At 37.1% G+C, this 19,969-nt stretch overlaps 3 protein-coding genes across 3 annotated transcripts in view; 2 read left to right on the plus strand and 1 right to left on the minus strand.

The window, feature by feature from the left end:
• Positions 1-5,110: 5,110 nt before the first annotated feature.
• zbtb49 (zinc finger and BTB domain containing 49) lies at positions 5,111-10,855 on the minus strand (the record flags this gene model as incomplete). Its single annotated transcript, XM_014030965.1, is given in 7 exon segments — positions 5,111-5,999; positions 8,445-8,606; positions 8,726-8,808; positions 9,124-9,197; positions 9,280-9,326; positions 9,412-10,532; positions 10,632-10,855. Coding segments are annotated over 7 exon segments (2,352 nt in total). The 3' UTR covers positions 5,111-5,286.
• Positions 10,856-11,451: 596 nt separating this feature from the next.
• Positions 11,452-15,719, plus strand: lyar (Ly1 antibody reactive homolog (mouse)). Its single transcript, XM_014030967.1, has 8 exons — positions 11,452-11,854; positions 11,968-12,082; positions 12,166-12,273; positions 13,805-13,885; positions 14,541-14,874; positions 15,015-15,071; positions 15,281-15,366; positions 15,459-15,719. Exons 1-8 carry the CDS (start codon positions 11,733-11,735, stop codon positions 15,594-15,596), a joined length of 1,041 nt encoding a protein of 346 aa, XP_013886421.1. The 5' UTR covers positions 11,452-11,732; the 3' UTR covers positions 15,597-15,719.
• A 1,524-nt stretch (positions 15,720-17,243) lies between these two features.
• Positions 17,244-19,969, plus strand: part of tmem128 (transmembrane protein 128) — a 16,483-nt gene continuing 13,757 nt past the window's right edge. Inside the window, exons 1-2 of the mRNA XM_014030968.1 lie at positions 17,244-17,399; positions 18,824-18,956. Coding sequence (XP_013886422.1) covers positions 17,300-17,399; positions 18,824-18,956 — 233 coding nt within the window. The 5' untranslated portion in view covers positions 17,244-17,299. The remainder of the gene's footprint in view (positions 17,400-18,823; positions 18,957-19,969) is intronic.

Raw genomic sequence — 19,969 nt, forward strand, 5'->3', positions numbered from 1 at the left:
CAATAATAATCTACAAACAAAAACTAAACAAAAAACAACCCCAAATCTTTGTTGAACAACATTTCATGTGAATACACATTATATTGTTTCATATTTCTTTAACAAAGTGACTTTCATCATTCTCTTAAACATAAATATTGATCTGGCATTTTTGACATCAYTCTACAGATTGCTCCATAGTCTTATTCCTTGTATCGAAGTACATCACTCCCTCGAAATCCAGGTTTCACAAACATCTCTACCCCTTTCAGATTATAACATATTTCTCTCTTAACAAAATTTAATTGGTTGTTTAAAGGTAATATACATTTGTGAGCCTTATACATAACCTGTAAAACATTATCAACCAACTCATATAACTTCAATAATTTCAACTGATAAAATAATATATTTGATGGGTGACTGTAGTGTTTTCTAGCAATAATTCTTACAGCTCTTTTCTGTAAAACAAAAACAGGGTTTATAATTGTTTTGCATGCTTTCCCCCGGACTTCAACGCAATAAATCAAGTGTGGAACAACCATTACATTATACAGCATATACAGAGCTCTATCATTAAATAACTCCCTATACAGTACTCCAATAGATTTAGCAATTTTTGTTCTTAAATAATTTATGTGAGGTCTCCATGTCAGCTTTTCATCAATGATGACACCCAAAAACTTCACCTCACTGACTCTGCAGATCTCAACACCATCAACTCTAAATGGAACATTAATAATTCCCTTTCTATTACTGAATATCATATAGTTAGTTTTATCTAAATTTAATGATAATTTATTAAGTTTAAACCAATTTTGTTTTTTCACAAATTCTGCTTGCATCATTTCCAACGTTCTATGTCTTTACAGGAACAAAAAAAATGTAGTGTCATCTGCAAATAAAATACATTTAAACAATCCTGACACATTAACCAAATCATTCACATATGAAATAAATAACTTTAGTCCAATTACAGAACCCTGAGGAACTCCACACATAATGTTACAGAGTTCAGATCTTACTTCATTTATCTATACAAAATGTTTCCTATTTTTCAGATAACTAGATATCCACTGTAGTGCTGGTCCTTCTGTACCTTTTGAAGAATTATATTGTGATCAATGGTGTCGAATGCTTTCTTTAAATCAACATAAATACTAGCACAGTATTGTTTTTGATCAACAACAGTTGTTATTTGTTCCATCAATTCCATAAGAGCCATTGAAGTAGAGTTATTTGCTCTGAACCCATATTTACTGCTACTTATAATATTCTATTCATCGATAAATAAATCCAATCTAGCCACAAATAATTTCTCTAAAATCTTTGAAAACTGTGTTAACAAAGACGTTGGTCTATAGTAATTAAATGCACATTCGTCACCATTCTTATAGAGAAGGATTACTTTGGCTATTTTCATTTGTATGGAAATATTCCAGTTGAAAATGATAAATTACAAATATAGGTAAATGGCTCTATAACACAATCACTTATGTTCTTCACTAACATCATATCCATGTCCATCCAGTCTTTTTGTATCTTTTATCTGCAAGATTTTTTACAATACTCCGTATTTCTCCCCCATCAGTTTCATCAAGACAAACGCTGTTGACACAACCCATGACTGTATGACTGATGTTATTGTGTACTTTTGGTATCTTTGATGCAAGACTTGGGTCAACGTTTGCATAGTACTGATTAAATTAATTTACTATTTGATTTTGATCATATATTTCCTTGTCATCGTTTACAAAATAATTTGAAATACCTGAAGATGTTTTATGATTTTTCAAAACACTATTCATTATTTGCCATGTTGCCCTCATATCACCATTACTTTTGTCTAATAAATCACTGTAATATTACTTCTTATGTTTTCTTATAATGWAGTAACTATCTATAAATGAAGCAGTTTATGTGGCTCATTAACAATGTTCTAAAGGAGAAAAACTTTGTCTGGTGTCGACTTTAAGCTTTGTAAAAAAAAAAAAAGTCATGTAAATCTATTACCATTCACAAAAAATTGGAAATGTAAAAAGCAAGACAACCTCTTCAAAGACAAATCCACAATACACAGTCAAAATAAGACGAGCAGCATTTATAAAATGTAAAAGCCTCATATTACAGTGCAAGAAAGTATGAAAATAAATTGAGCAAAGCATTGGAATTTAAAATGATGTTACATTAAAATAATGTATTTGATGAAATGTGGAAATAAGGGACAGCATCAGGGTGCTACTGAGTCCTGCCTCCGTGCTGCAGAGATGAGCAGAAGGAGTTTCTTCACACTTTGATAGCCGCCGTTAAGTGAGAAAATGCTCAAAATGTGTTTGCATCACCATTCCACGGATGGATTAAAAAACATTTCATTAAAAGAACACGTACCAATATATCATATATAGTAAAAAGACATTTACAAGCGTTTTAAAGCATGACAGATGCCAGCATTGGTGTTTTGACACATACTTGCCCAAACATCATGCGAGAGGCACGTCAGCTCTCTAAACAAAACCCACTTCCTCTTCTTCATCATAGTTAGAAGGACGGATGTAAAGGGTAAATGAGGGAGAATGAACACCATGATAACAGACTTATCCCATGTGTTGCTAGGCAACTAATCCAGCAGGCACGGCATAACAAGTCCGGGATGTTGTGTCGACGATGGCCAATCAACGGAAGCCTGTCTCGGAGCAAACACTGTCTGTTTCCGTGACTCCCATGATGCAGCGGGTTCATGAGGGGATTACTGGTGCGTGGCGTTTGCTGGATGTGACTCTGATCTGTGACAGCTCCGTTCATCAGTATCCAGAAAACCAGATCGCTCCCATAAGCAACGTTCCTACCTTGAGGCGCCTGGGTGGGTGAGGGGGGGACAGGCAGCACATTTCCTGCTACGTTTTTACACGACGTGTTCTGTGATCTGTTAGGGAAGGAGAAGCTTTATGTTGGATGAATGCTTTGGACAGATCAGGCCTTTTGGGGTCTTTCTGTCAAACTGGGGACATCTAAACGTGAACTGTCTTGTGGAGTTTTTAGCTCCCTCTGTGGTTTTACAGCAGCATGACATTCACAGCGGTACATGTTAGACGCTCCACTGAGCTTCAACACACAGAAATGATAAGAATTATTTTATATTTATTACACTTAGTGCCACATATCAGTTGATGACTTGAGTCCTTTTGGTTCAAGACAAAAGAAAAAAAGTTTAAAAGCCAGGTGTTGTCAAACTGAAGACCTGAAGGCTATAGCCCACAGCGTTACAATTATATCCGGTCCGCTGGCCTGGCCCTTGCCTTCCTACGCAGCTCCGCTCAATTCTAGTTTCCCTTCACTGCTCCGTCTGGGATTTCTCCCATAGACAAGGATACACAAGTCTAAAAAGGTTGGGAACCACTGATTTAAAGAATCAAATCTGTGCTGGTTTGCAAACAAATTCTGAGCAGTATTTTCAAGATGGGAACACCCACCTATGATTGCTGTGCCCAGACCTCTAAATCCTGATGGACTATTATCCTGAAATGTTTAAGCATTTCAGTTTTATTTTTCATATTTATTCTTGTTTTATGTTCTCACAGTAACAGTTAGATTCTGTCAGAGGTATCTTGCTGTTAAATAATAATAATAAAGAACAAATTAAAAAAGCTTTGACAATAGCATATTTTGTTATTGTAGCTATCATGCTGTATTCTCTTTTTATGGTTTAATAAAATGGTTTAATGAAAAAAGGGGCAGATATTATAAGATTGTTTTCTTCTCTCTGCTGCCTTTCATTTCATTTTATTTGTGATTTTGATATATATATATATATATATATATATATATATATATATACAGTAAATATATTTTTTCTCTCATTTTTCTTTTTATTGTATATTGTATATAAAATTTTGTTTGGTTTTAATGAAATGAATAAAGAATTGAATTGAAAGATTGAACAGAATTGAAAAATAAATTAATGAAGTGCAGCTAATTTTCTTTTTGTATAAGAATGCAAGCCTTTGTAATACTGGTGCTTTTACATGATTCAATAATTCATTAAACTTTGAAACAAGTTTTCATTTCATTATTATATTTATATTATTTATCAAAAACAAAGGTGTCTTTATGAAAGCTGTTCTATATTATAAACCACTGAGACTTAGAATGAATTGAATCTAAATACTTTTATTGTTTCATGAATATAAGTCAGTTTTTATTGATAGTGAAAATACATGTATTTTGAGAATTAAAGGAGTCATATCATGCTTTTAAATCCTTCTTTTTCTCATTTAAATCAGTAGGTCTATACAGTTTATAAAGTGGAACTGCAATGCTCTGATCTGAATTCCTCCTTATTGTAACTCCACAAGCCCCCCTTTCACCTCTTTTATGAGGTGTGTCTCAGATTATCTTATTTTGAGGCTATTTCTTTTAGACTGGTCCATTCCAGTTTGATAGAGGGGTTTACGACTGTGTAACAGTGCAGAAACGTTTTTTTTTTTTTTTACATTTACAAATTAATTAAAAGATGTAATCAACAGACGACTTGTCCATCCAGCCTTACATGTTGGAGTCAGAGTCTGACTGGTCAGATTATAGTTGGAAGTCCAGACCTTATTTAGCAGTTCTGTCGCAAATAATTTGACGTAACAGTTCAGCAAACAGGTTGAAAAATATGACCTCAAAATAATGTAAACTTATCGATTCAGCCCTGGGAGAGACTAAATTCAACTTTTCTGCACTGCATAAGACTCTAAATACACAACAAAATATATTTAAGAGTTAAAAAAATGGACTTTGCATGATATTTCCCCTTTAAGGGTAAAGTGCAGTGTATACAAAAATAAAATAAAATAAAATACTAAACTTATTTGTTATTCTCTGTGATTCTAAAAAAATGAACTTTTTTTTTTTACGTTGGATGTCAAAAGCATTGAGTGGCGCTGAATCACAAAATGGAACAAATGCTGCCTTTTTCTTAAACGGTTCAAAATTTGCTACAACTGTTGTCACAACCTAATGAGGTCCATGTTGAGACAGAGTAAATACCTCCTGTGACATCACTACTTGGGGTGTGACCTGAAAAACATCACCCACAGCAGCGCAGAAACCATTTGACAATTTTATCCAATCAGTGAAAAACTGGAAGCATATTTCACTTTAATTTTATTCAGTTCCATCTTCAAACCCTTTCTTTTCCCACTTGTCTTTGCTTCCTTAAGAAGGTTACCATCTACGGTTTATGGCGTGGGTCAGTTTTAATCCATCTCAACCACTAAATAAATACATGAAAAAATGCAGAAGTGTAATCTGGCAGGGGTGAGTTCACTGCTCCATGTCGTTATCATTCTGCAGAGTCTTCATTGCCAGACCCCATAAAGTTACACTGGAAATATACTGACCTTCACTGGACCTGTAGGGTCTACTAGACCCGGTGAAGGGGCTGTCTGTGGGGGGCAGGTAGGGTCTCCCCGCCGGGTCGCTGTCGATTGACATATTCCCGTTCTCCATGTAAGGACCGTAAACAATCTCTGGAGTGTCGTGCGGTTTGGACAGCTTGATGCGGTCTGCGGGGAGCAGAGCTGCACTTCTCTCCTGGTGGCTGGATGACAGCAGGTGATGGGGAACCAGGGAGCGCAGCTCGGGGAGCGACGTCAGCGCTGGGCTGAGGTGCATGCTGGGAGGCGGAGTCTCGATGCGCTGYGTGGCTTGTGGTGGCGAAGGACTGGGCGGGGAGGGTTTATCCAGCTCTGCGTTAGGCAGCATAGGGGAGAAGTGTTGCTCGGAGGCGGCAGCAGGTGGTTTGTTCAGGCTGACAGGTTTGGAGAAGGAGGCGGCTCCGTCTGAACTGTGCGTCTGCTCCGAGTCCACTGCCGCCGGGCTTGAGATCACCGGGCCCTTGCAGTGCATGTTGCTGTGTCTCCTCAGCATGGCAGAGCGGGTGAAGCTTTTCCCACACGTGTTACAGATGTAGGGCTTCTCTCCGGTGTGTGAGCGTATGTGACGCTGCAGGTCTCCAGAGCCGATGAAGCACTTTCCTGCATGAAACAACAAACATTCAATGTAAAATATGTTGCTTCACAGTGTATATAATCAGGGATTTACAGTATTTTATGTATCTTTATCAGGTATAACACAAGGGAGGTGATATTATGATGAATAACATAATTTATCTCCTCTTTGTTTTTATCCTGGCAGCTGCATCTTTAACATGCATAATGTTCTAGAATTGTGCTGCTCAAGGTGGTACGAGTAGCTCTGTTACATTCATTCTGGGATATTCTTCCTCTTTTTCTGGATAAAAAATAGCCTTTTTTTTGGATGATTACTCCCTCTGCTATTAGACGCTGTGCAGCTGGAAGGATTTTTGCTAACACCTAGTTTGCTTTTGGACATTTGTTATGATGCTTAACCACAGCAACATGGTGGTCTGTTATAACTGGGAGCAGCTGATTAATATGTCAAAAGCTCAAATAAGACCTCAACTACAGMCCCGAATTCCAGATAAGTTGAACAGGAGGTGCTGTGGATGCAGAGCAGGTGCAAAGAGGAGAGAGAGAAGGAGGAAGTTCAAACCATCTCTTCCATTGATCATGATGGGCAATGGGAGATCAAAGGAGAAAAGGTTGGATGAACTCCAAGCCCYAACAAGAACCCAGCCAGAGTATCAGGAATGCAGGATTATGTTTCACTGAGACATGGCTGCAGGATTATATCCCTGACTCCAGTGTCTCCCTGCCAGGCTTTCTGACCATACGATGGACAACTCTGAGCACCCTCTTCATCAGACTGTCAAACTACAACAGAGTGTCTTCAGTCAGATGCTTCTTCRGATCTGCTGTAAGCTGGACCGCTACAGGAGATCCTTCCTGCCCACAGCCATCAGGATCTATAACAACTCTTCAAAGGAACCAGGATAATATGAGATACAACGTTTAATTTCCCTTTGTGAGTAATAAAGTATTATTGAACTGAATATACCCACTGTCCTTCCTCTGGACATGTCCAAACCATCTCAGTCTGGTCTCTCTAACTTTATCTTACTGTGGTTCAACCTGTTCAGCCAGTTTGATAAATACTGCTCATTTATTGTCACAATGTTGAAATCATTTCTTTCTTCCATCTATTTTTCGGCACGCAACTTGTTCCAGTATTCCTGATCTATTTCAACAATTTCTATATCAAAACATTCACGTCTTTCAGGACATTCCAGCTATGACTTTTTGTACTTCAGCAATTTATACTCTTTGAGATACAGTATTTAACTTTTTCTGTTATTTTTTATTCATTGAAAATAAATCTTTAACATCCTTAAAACCCTTCAAAAATGTTCATAAATCTTTACTGTACTTTTTATTTTATATTCTGATTCTTTTTTTTTAAACTTCTTTGTGGTAATTTTAGCTTCCTTCGGCTTCTATTTTGCCGATTTTTTGCYTTTTTAGCTATCATTCTTACCTTTCTGCTACTTTAAACTTTTCTTTTTTTCCTTTTCCCTTCTTTCTGTCCCTTTCAGTTATATTTCTACTCTGTTTACTTTTATCTGCATATTTCTGCGTTTTTCAGCTAGTATCTGCCCCTTCAGCTAAAATTTTGGGTTCTACCTCAACTGTTAAAATTCGGCAAGCATTAATAGCTCAATTAAGTTCTAAAAATATTTCACTTCTTCAGCAGCTTTCAGCTAAATTATTAGGTTAAAAGGATTCACACTGTTGTTGCAGGAAATGCAATTTCTCTAGTTTGACTTAAAACAATACATTTAAAAAATCTCTAAAATATTATGTGAATTCCTCAATATTTATTTAATTTCTCATAACATTAGTATTTCTGAATGATAAGAACTTAAAAATAGAAAATTTTCTCATTTTTTTATCATCTGTGCATACCTTTTCTCTTTTTAAAGACTGAGTAAAGCCATGCAGAAGGCAGTGTGTTGAAGCATGTTAGCAGGGTAGCTTCAGTTTATTCCTCAAACATGCAGCAAGATTCATTTTCATGTACTAAAACTATACTTCTTTAACCAAATAAATAATTAAAAAAACAACAATGCATTCATTTTATAAATAAAGGCTCATCTTTTCTTGGCAAACCTTAAAAATACGTACAACCTCATGCAATACTGAGGTATCATGAAGGATCTCACAGGATCTGTTAAAGCTTGAAGTCTGTGTTTTGAATGATCTTCAGCTACTACTGAGTTTTAGCTAAGAATTTATAAAATTCACTGAAATACATTGAGTTCTGTGTAAGCTCAGGCTGATCAGCTGTGGTGGACATTTTGAATTGGATTACCACCAAACATTAATCAGTTGTTAATGAACACTTAATCATTACTTTCTGAAAACTTAATTGAAATTTATGTATTGATTCATTCGAAATTTTACTAACAGTACAAATAAACACACAAACATGGGCAAAAAAACTGTCCCTCTGCCCTTTGCCTTTAATGTTAGCTGTGAACTACAGATGAGACAGGTCCTTACCACACGTGTCACAGCTGTGTGGTTTTTCTCCAGCGTGCCGAGCCTTGTGCTTCAGAAGCTTTCTGTGCGTGTTGAAGGACTTTCCACACTGGTCGCAGGTGAAGGTCTTTTCTGTTGCATGAGTCCTTTTGTGCTCCTTCAGGTTACTCAGGTTGTTAAATCCTGAGCAAACGACACAACAAGAAAACATCYGTCTTACACACAAGCTGCCATTTTCTATCTAACAAACAAAATAACAATTACGATAAGTAAGAAATTTAGGCATCATCAGAGAGATGTACCTCTACCACAGATGTCACACAGGTGTGGTTTCTCTCCAGTGTGAACCACTTTGTGACGCTGGACATCCCCTGCTGCAGTAAAGCTGGAAAATGATAAAAATCCAGTTTAAACTATTTTTAAAAACTTTTCAAGCTATCCACTATTGGACACAATACTGTATATGTTGTAGTGAAACTGCTACATTTGAATGTGACAACCCCTACAACCAACTTTTTATTTTTCCAATCTATAACTGTTACTGAAATAAAATTTAAATATGCACTAAATGAAGTCAAAATAACACAAACTGAAAAGTAAATTGCAAAATGTTGTAATGTATTAAAGATGTTTTCTAAAAAGGAAAAAATGAATAAAATACAACAAAGCTGGTAATGATTAAAAAAAAGACAAAGATTACCTTTTACCACATAACTCACAGATGTATGGCTTTTCTCCAGAATGTCTCCGCAAATGCGTCTGTAAATTTCCTGCCTGTAAGGGAAATAAAGGAAATCTTTATATCTTGATATAAATCATTTTAAAAAGTGTCAAAATTACATTTTAAAATTTTCACCTGTGAGAAGTGTTTCCCACAAATACTGCACTGAAATGGCTTTTCACCTGCAACAGAAAAACGTGTGTTTGTGCCAAAGCTTTAGGACTACGGTGCCGCTGTTTGTTTTGAATACATTAGAAGATGTGATACCAGTATGGGAGCGCTTGTGCAGCTCCAGGTTGCTCGGGTGTTTGAAGATCTTCCCACACACGTCACAACAGTACTGCTTGTTCCCCGTTTGCTGCGACGGCTCTGGCACGGGCTTCAAGCTCACTTCCTTCGGGTTTACGGGTGGAGGACTGGGAAGCTGAGCGGCTGTCGTCTCCGAGGTCCCCTCCGTGCCTGCAGGGCTGCCTTCAACGGCAGCTTCTGGAGCGTCCGTCTGGGCCATGGGCTCGCCTGGGTGACTCGCTTTAGGACCGCTCTGGATGGGTTCAATGACCGACTCGGTGCACATCTCCTCCAGAGCTTTCTGAGAGCAGAGGTAGTTATATTTCTTCAGGTACACTGCCTTTTTGGGGCGAACTGGTTTGTCAGCCATGGAATCGGCTGAGTCAGCGTTAGGGGTGTTGAGATTATCTGAAGGCGTCAAAGATGATATGGTGGTTTTCTCCACTGTTACAGATGGAGCAGGGTTGGACTGAACGGTGTTTCCTAAACTTACAGCTGTGTTATTGCCGCCCTGATTCATACCAAGTGGACACTGCTGTTCCTCTGTTAGCACCAAGGGGCCTGGGCCTTGATTTAAGACGGCACTGTTGGTTTGAATAGCACTTTGTTTGAAATACTGCTTACTGTAGAAATTACGGAGCTTATAGCCATGAACCAGCTGTTTTTCTACGGGCGCATGAGAGCTGCTAGGCAAGTCACAGTTTGAGCTATTATTAGGCAGAGAAACCGGCATCCTTCTTGTGTGGTCCATGTCACTGTAAAAGCTGGGCCTCTGAGGTTCAGAGGGGCAGTGGAGGTCGACATCGTGTGGAAGACCGCTCCCCAACAGGCAGTCGTGCTCAGAGCTTAGCATGCCTGGGAGAGAGAATGAAGACATCTCCACGGGTGGAGGGCAGGGCTTGAGAAAAGCATTACACATGTTCTGCACATTTGGAACCTGCAAGCTCTGAGCGATGTCCAGGAGGGCCTGCACGTTATCTTGGTTAATGTCGAGATGAGAGGTATACATGTAATCCAGCACCTGGCCAATGCCGCTGACGTCCTGGATAACCAGGTTGAACACGTCGTTTTTCTGACTTGGAGAGTTTTGGAACTCTGATCTGGAAAATTAAGTCATGATTTCCAAATTAGGGTTGTATGTAACATCTCAGCAAGATTACCTGTGATARTGTTGAAGTGATCTTTAAGGATATAAGCACCTGAAATAAGAACTGAAAGCAGCTAGGACGTTTTTGTGYGCTTTGAAGCAGACACCCTTGACCACCAGCATGCAGTCACAGAGAAGCCCCTGAATCCTCTGCTCCTGAAGCTGCTGGAGGAGGTAGGAGCTGTGGCTGGACAGGGAGTCCATGGTCTCTAAAGCTGCTGCACCTCCTCAGCTTCAACTTCTGCATCAACGAGAGAGGGCAAGAAAAAAAAGAAAGCCAAAGTGAGACAAATGRGCCGAGTGGCTAAACGAAATTGACATTTATTCAGCTAGTCAGCTGACATTGTTAGGAAAAGTTACAACACTCATTCATATTATTCAATAACTGCGCAGAATCGACTGAGTCCGAGCTGCGAGACCACCCAAGCAAAAATTGGGCGAACATGGTTGAGCTAACAACAATGCTACGCTAACAAAACAGTGTTTCTTTTTAGAAATCATAACATTTTCGTCAACAAAACCATGTCTTACATCACTCAGTCGGGAGCGTTAACCATATAAACATATACATACATACAATAACGAATTTCTGCCTTTTATTGGGATGATGGGTCACTTTTCGACTGTRGTAACATGACGTAACTTCCTGGTGCTACTATATTTTAAAACTAGAAGCCAAGGGGAAACGATTATTTAAATTCTACAAACAGGATAATGTGACATGTTTGTAACCTTAATTTGTCACTGCAAATTAAAATGTAAAATCTTGTATATTCAAGTATATAAGTAACTTTAGTTTAGTCTTTCAGTCTTCCTAGGAACCTTTCTTTGGTTGTATTTGCTCACGGAACATTAATAATGTAACGCCGAAGTGCATCACGTGTGTTTTGAAAAGTTTGCAGGAAAGGAATCCGAACGGTCACTTTTAGCTGCGATATTGAATGAAAAACAAAATCGTTTTAGCACCTAGCTACGTTTATATGTTTTTCAAATGCTATATGTTTCTTTTAAAGTTTAGGCTGTCATATTTAGGTATCGTTAGTTTGTTTCATCGACTCAGCAAACATTAGGCGTGAGGTTTTTACCATTTACACGTAGATTTGTTTGATTTGGAGTATTTGTAGTGGTTGTTACAGACAAACARAATTTTAAAATGGTTTTCTTCACATGCAATGCGTGTGGTGAATCACTGAAAAAAGCTCAGGTTGAGAAGCATGTGAACATGTGTCGTGGGTGTAAGGTCCTGTCCTGTATCGACTGTGGAAAAGACTTCTGGTAATGAATGACTAAGTTTTTACCATACTATTTTCTAGTTTGTTTATTAGGTGGAARTGCCTTCAGATCTGCCTCCAAATCAAGCGACTGATGTTTGTTTACCTCCTACACAGGGGCGATGACTACAAAAACCACATTAAATGTATCAGCGAAGATCAGAAGTATGGAGGAAAAGGCTACGAGGCCAAGACAAACAAAGGAGATGTTAAACAGCAGCAGTGGATACAGGTAAACAGATCTCATGTAAAGTTAGCAGGCTTTTGATTATGGTTTAAAAAAACTTACTTATTTGTATTTTTGTTTTCCTACAGCGAGTACATGAAGCCATGAACAAACCTGGAGTCAGTGCCAAGCTGAAAGACGTACTCAGACAAGTTAGTTCATATGATAATGTACCGAGGAAGAAGGCCAAGTTTCAGGTTAGTATCACTGAAAAGAGCCAACAAATGTTTCTTTTTTTAATAATCTGCATTGCTTGTGATAATTTCATATTTATAGACTTGTTGGTTGATCAATCAAATTTATTCAGTAAAATAATGTACAGATCTGTATATTAACAACACTTGGATTATACAAAAGTTGAAAACAGTTATATTGTAAAAACAATGTACAATAAATACCAGTAAACAGATGATAATATAAAGCAGCAATAGCAATATGTGTAACTATGAAAATAAAAATGTTAAATACAAGACTGAATAACAAACATAAGGACTATTTATGACAATAAAATGATTCACTTTAAAAAAAGTTTACCTTAGACTTTAAATTAAATTTACTAAAAACTGTCTGTAAATGTCTCAGAAGATTCAGTTTATGCTATAGCACCAGTGTAAGTGCAAGAGGAGTGTCCAAAAACAAATTTGAAGTAAGAACAAGTAAGGAAATGTTGCACCAACGTCATGAAAACCAGAATTGTGCATTGCTGCCATTATGTAAACACATTTCTTTTAAAAGTGGAGAGTCAAATTATTTTCCTCTATTTCTCCATCTTGCTTGGGAGTAAAGCTGCAAAGAAGCTGCTAAAACATATGTGGATTATTTTGCAAACCAAGACCCATACAAACTCAGTAAACTGTCAGAAGATAGGGTTGTGCCAGCAGCACTGTTTGAACACAGTCAACTAATGATTAGTGCAATGCTTAATCTAGGTTTCATCTAATAAAAGAAATTTTACAGTACCTCACAATAAACCTCATATTTTTGTGAATATTCTATTATATCAATTYATGGAACAACAGTGAAGATATGACACTTTGATACAATGTAAAGTGGTTAGGGTTGGGTAATATTGGCAGAAAAAAWTATCATAATTAATCGTGTCTTTTAGCCAATAAAAATGAATATGACGATTAATAGATAACATWTTCTGGCTTCCCTTTTACTCCAGTTTATGTTGGTGTTTCAGGTGATTAAACAAATTCGTAGGGTTAGTGTTAGCTGCTCCACACTGCCTTCTGCCATTAAGCTCACACGCACACCTGATAGTGATGGCACACAAAAATATGTCATCATGCAGCACTAATTGCAGTAATTGTAAATTGGCAAGTATTAAATGTTGATAGTTTWTCTGAAGATTTATTGCACACACAACTAATTTTCCCTACCCTAATCAGTGTATGTCTTGTATTACAGTGTAAATTTGCTGTCCCCTCAAAATAATGCAACATAYAACCATTAACTTTTGTGATAAAGTGGTGGCCTATAATAGATTAAGTCTTTCTTGTGGTTTGACTGATTGTAGCGGCCACAAACACAATGATTTTAACAAAGAAATGCAGYTCAAGCTTCTGTTTAAACCTGCAATGCAGCCAGCACAGATACTTTCTGATTTGATGACATCAGTGAAAAACTCTATATAATATTTTTTTCCTGTGTGTGAACATGCTGACATAATATAATATTTTACACAAGAATTAATCACTTTTCTGTTTTTTTTTCTTCTTCAAGAACTGGATGAAAAACAGTCTTAAAATAGCCAACACTGGTCTACATGATGAAGTKTGGAACATAATTACTGCAGATGACAGTGTAAGCTCCTCTTTTTGTTTGTTTTAAGGTTGCCTATGAATACAGTCAATAAGAAAATAGTCTTACAGCGACATGCAAACGTTTAGTYGATGACGTTTGTCCAAATAGGACCACCATATTTTTGCTGACAGAAATGTTGTGGTCAAGAAGACAGAAAAGGTTTCTTTTGTTGCCAGTAATATTATTTCTTACAAATTAAGTTATTTAAAGGCCCTGTCACTACACAACTTATGCCAACTTATGAAACATTCTTTTTATGTCTAAAGTCATATAGTTGATCAATGTGTTAGAATTACAGTATGTACACACCTAAAAGAAGCTTCCAGTTGACTTTTTTTCAATTCTATCTTCAAGGTAGATGTCTTTAAAATTTTTACAAGTTGGCATGAGTTGTCTAAAACGTCACAGTGTGACAGGGCCTTTAATTTAGAAAATTGGTAGTATTACACTACATAGCTCAAGGTATAAGTGAAATTACCACCAAACCAAAACAGTGCCTAAATGATTAAATTGTGTAATTTAGGACAATTTATACATTTATTATCTTGAAGTTTGGAAAAAGCTTAAGTAGAGTTTTGATTTGTTTATATTTAAAAATGCCAGTAAAAGGTTTGTATTTACATTTAAGTAATTTTTACTACCCGTCATCTTTCAGGAGACTGAGACCAAACAGCCAGCTAATGAGAACAAAGACCCTGCAGCTGAACACAGAGCGGACACTAATGGAACTGAAAGCCAGGACGGCCAACCAGAGTGTGAAGAAAAGAAGAAGCTGAACAAACGGGAACGTAAAGAGGCCAGACAGCAAAAGAATAAAAAAGCAGCAAAGGGTGAGGAAAAAGCAGCCGCTCAAGAACCCGAAGAAGACCAAACTGGCAAAAAGAAGAAGAAGAAAGACCGAAAAAGAAAACATGGAGACGAAGACGCTGAAGATGAAGAGTGGAATGAGAACGGTGTTGAAAACCAAACCTCTGCTAAGCAAACAAAAGGTAAGTCAACATTTTTCCTCTACGTTCAATTTGTGTGTTTAAAAAAGTATGCTGTCCATTATTAGGACAACTATTTTTCTTTTAGTTTAAAAGTGCATCAAGCTGGAGTTTAACGTAAACCTGCGTCCATCTTTTTTCAGTCGAAGCTTCTGATGATCTCATGACCGAGGAGACCGAGGATCAGGCTGCCTCTCGAGGTAACATGGTGTTTTTATAACGTCCACTCACACAGATCCAAAGAAATGTTTGAGAATATCAACCATTATTTTCAGCGACTGGAGTTTTGATTAAAACAAACAAAAAAGTGTTTTTGATAGAGCCAGCAGATGTCAGTGTTGGATTTTTGTTTACAAATGACCCTCAGCCAACGTTTGTACTGGAAATTAAATTTTTAACCCACTTACAGGAAAATTTAACTGGAAAGGAACCATCAAGGCAGTACTAAGAGAGGCACCTGACCAAGAGCTGCCAGTGAAGAAACTCAGGAAAAAGGTGAGACATGAAGACATTCCTGTGCATTTTTTTYATTTTTTATTTCAGCGATTCAAAATAAAAGTTATCCTTTATGTTTTGTCCTTTTGCAGGTTTTGGCAGCCTATTACTCTTTCACTGGTGAAAGAAATGTTAAAACAGAAGTGGAGGTGTTGGCATTTTTCAACAAGAAAATCAACAAAAATCCCAAGTTTCGAGTTTTGAAAGATCGAGTCAAGCTGATACAGTAGACTCTTCTGGCATGTGCATAGAATTTTAAAATTAAAATGTGATTGTTGGAAGTCTTCCTTGTAAGTTTTTTTTTTTCCTACGTTCGAGACGGTCTTGAAGAATAAACGGTTTTATGCTGCGGACCTGGTCAGTGTAATTTATACCAGCTYACTTAGAATGTGCCAGTGCTGTTTGATGTATAAGGTGACAATGTTGATGGCATGATACTCTGTTGCACATTCCAAGCACAAGGTAAGGCCACAAAATGGCACCTTATCTGTAGGATTGGATGTTGGAGTCAGGGGAAGGGGTCCGCTCAGGGTGAATTGGACTCGCACACGGGATGAAGCTAATGCGCATTCCACCGCACCGCGAACGGGGTTCACTTGGCCAGAGACACAGAAGCTCTATAGAATCAAGAAGCTTGGTGTCAGCCTCAGGTGAAGCTTTAATGCTTTCTGATTTCCATTGCTGGAATGAGCAGTCTCCTCACACACACACAAACACACACCCTAGAGTAAATCTGCCCAGCTCTGTGGAGCTCTTCTAATCCCAGCAGGTTTAACACTGATGCTCATTCATCGCACTGCTTACCTGTAACCGTATATTGCACGCTCTGGGTTTTAGTCAAGCTGTTATTCACATTTGCTAGTATTAAAATTATGTTTTCTAGTCTAGTATTCCTCAGTGAGGCTTAACTATTTTAATCTTGCAAGATCCTGCAATTGAGCCTACCTCTGCTGTTGTGAGGAACATAAATATCCAGCTATCCCATTTTAGTAGTTGTCAATAGAACAACTTTTTTACAAACAAATATTTAAGTGCAACATTTAACCTTAGATATGTAGTTGCATCTCTTCAGAATTTTCGAACTTTTACCTTTGACCRATTCAKTTACCAAACTGAAAATATTTTGTCATATTTTTCTCTCGTTTGAATAGGTGTACGCTTTTCACATTGTATACTGACWGCTGAAACATTTATTAAATAGAAGCCTCTGATAATAATTGTATGCTCTTGTAGAGGGAGTGAAAAGTCCATTCAGTTCTTATGAGCAGCTGTTACATGGCATCTCAAGGATAGATGCATTTGTCTATTAAAAAGTTATTAGAATGGGTCTACACATCTTTGTAACAAGGTCAAATTAAAGGTGTTCCTAACTATACAATAGTTAAGTGTTACAATTGTTAACTGATAGTAAAGCAGTGAAACAATAAAGATTTGTCTTTCTTCAATGTGCGTAATCTGCTTTTGTCTTTTTAGGCTTTAGAGAGTTTAAAAGTAGGACAGCAGTATCATATTCTTCCAGTATACAATAAAGTAAGGATGAGCTCTGGATGGTAGTCATTCATTCTGTGAAGTTAAAGAGTGTTGGCTGACAAAAAATATAAATTGAATCAAATCTTCTGCATGTAAAGCATAAAGTTAAGTAAACACATTACATTACTTTAAAAAGTACAAAGAAATCCTCGGGGCAAAGTCAGCTTAAGTTAATTTATTTGTTGTACAAATAAACGTACAAATAAACACACACAAATATAAATAAATAATTATATTTCCCCCCCTCTCGTCACATGTTACGGATCAATCCTTTGATTCTCTTCAATGAACAAAAACTACAACAGTCGTCTTCGTTGCGTCATCAGAAAGCGACTGTACTTTTCAACAGGAAGTGCCTTTAAATTACGTTAGCTTCAGGAGCTAACGTGAGTTGACCAACAAAATGTTGAATGACAGCGAATATGTGAATTTAAGGAACAGGTTTAAAAAAGATGCGGAGTTTCTTAGGCAAACATTGACACCGGCTGTCGAAGATGAAAAGAGTAAGCTTCGAAATGTTATGTTTGCTAACGAATTTAGCTAAATTATTACCTACCTGTCACTCATGATTAACTAAAAGGCTACAGCTAATCCATTGTGTTACGCCCATAGGTGTTGTTGCAAAGTGTCTCCACATAAAGGATTTAATGAATGCTATTACAGTAATATTAAAATAGTGGCAACATATGAAAAAACAAATAGATTCAAACCTTCTGGATGATAAAAGTTACATTGTGTCTTAATAATAGACAGTAATTTACACTTATTGGTGTATTATTATGTAGTGTATTATATGAATCACTCATATATTACAAAAATGTTTGACTTAAAGCCGTTGGGGCTCAAAATTTTTTTAAATAGAATTTGTATTTCCTTTTGCATGTCCCTTGCATTTCTTATGATTGTTTTTTTTTTTTATCATCTTGGACTGATTGATTTTTGTGACTGTTAACATCACACCTGCTCCTAAACACTACGTTATCCTTTCCCATATAGTCATTAGTTTTCTGTTACCCCTTAGCCAAATCCTCAGTTGTCCTGTCTAGTTTAGTCTGCCCAATCGTAATCTCGTATTGAATTTTGTAACTTCCTGCTCTGTTGTTTTAGTTGGCAAGGACTTGTGAATCATCTACCTGCCTCCTGAGTAACTGTATTTAGATCCCCCAACCACACACAAATTTGTGAGACTATCCAGATAAWATGTCATTTTATTTTGAGTATTCAAGTCTTGTTTGCAAGCCGATTATCTGAGTTAGCATGAGTGAATGCATGTATTGTTTCCCTTTCGAACTGTACAAGTGGACAATTGTCCAACTGTCAGACCTTCACTGGCAAAAATCCAGCAATTCTTAATTGTTTTGTCTGTGAACAAAAGCTGTGTTAGCTCAGCAAAATTAGACAGAGAAACCTTATTCCTTTACCTATTCTGGTTGTGTGTTGTCAGGACACAATGATACCTTAGTACACATAGTTGTCCTCATGACAAGATAATTTGGGATGCCACCTGTTTAGTACAAGTTTAAACTTAATGTCTAACTTTATTAAGATGTATGACAGCTGCTTGCCAAAGCCACCAAGTTCACAGATAACTCAGAAGAAGTAGTTTAGCATGCTTTACCACTTCAGCAGCCAAAAACAAGCCCTGATACGTTTAATCAATGTAAATGTCAGTAGATTACAGAGATTAATAGCTTTCTGACAGGAAAAATGATATGTACATTCTGTAAGCTAATAAGGTAATTCTCATATATGGTAAGTGCTATACAATACTGTAATCTGTTCATATCTCTTAGTATGCTAGTTTTTAATTTTCTTGTTTAGTATCTACATACAGTATGTAAATACAGAATACAACACTGTCATAGTTACTGTAGAATATGTGGCGTTCTAGTCTTTTCTAAACTTTAACATGTGTTTTACCTTTCAGGCCAGGAAGACAAAGATGTGAAACCACTCCCTCGTATCAACAAGCACTCTGTTTTCTGGATTGTGTCATCTGTAGCTGTGACCTATTATGCAGATTTTTTCCATGTCATTATGGAAAATGATGAGATCAAAAGGTAAATATAGTTTAACAAAGAAAAAAAGCTGTAACTATTGACCCTTTGCACCTACACCACAAGTTGCCATGACAGACGTCAGAAGTGAGGGAGCTGTGTATTGAACAGAATGACTGCGATTGATTTTCCAAGTTGTTTTTTGGTTTTTGCTGTGGCTTCTAGCCTACTTGTTGAAATTGAGCTAATTTGTAGCAGACCTAGCTGGGCTCATAGACAGCTGGATTTAACGTAGCCAGTAAAATAGCTGAATGAGTGAAGTTCCGTCACACACGTCAACTACTTCAGATGTTAACTGCATCTTGATCCTCAAAAAATCAATTTGAGCTGGTTTTTAATTGTATTTATTTCTTGTTTATTCACATCCTACAGGCTCTGACACGTAAAATAAATTTGAAGCTGAGTTAAACAAAAAAAAACAAAACAAAACAAAACAAAAACAAACAAAAAAAAAACCCGGGAGATTCATTGCCACGTCTGTCTGCAAAATGGGAAAATCTATTATGGACAACCTGTACAACTTGACATGTATGCTGTCAGCGAGATTGATTTCTGTCATCTGTAAAAATGAAAAAGGAAGGAAAAAATGTGTTTTTAACCGTCCTGATTTGGGCGGATCTGTCCTGCATGAGGAGGTGAGGAGCTGTCGGCTCACCTGTTCATGTGGTGTCAGTGGATCGGAACCACAGGAGCTGCACGCAGCAGCAGGTTGGCTGTAGCCTACTCATTATTAGCTCTCAGAAACTGTTGCAATATTTCTGACAGCACAAACTCATAGTAAATGATAGGAACGCGAAGCGAGTTTAAAAAATGCTGACTCATTCAGAATATAAGCTAGGCTAAATATTTGTTAAAGTTGAGGCCTGTTTATTAACAGATTCAGACATCAACCCTCCATAATGTCAGGTACAGATTGTCAGTAAATTACACAGATTTACCCCTATTGTGTGGGTATGGACGTATCTGATGGATTTAATATATTTTACAAACATCCATACTCCTGCTTTATCTGGAGT

This window comes from Austrofundulus limnaeus, unplaced genomic scaffold (genome assembly GCF_001266775.1).
Source record: "Austrofundulus limnaeus strain Quisiro unplaced genomic scaffold, Austrofundulus_limnaeus-1.0 Scaffold1150, whole genome shotgun sequence".
In the NCBI taxonomy this organism is placed as follows: Eukaryota; Metazoa; Chordata; class Actinopteri; order Cyprinodontiformes; family Rivulidae; genus Austrofundulus; species Austrofundulus limnaeus.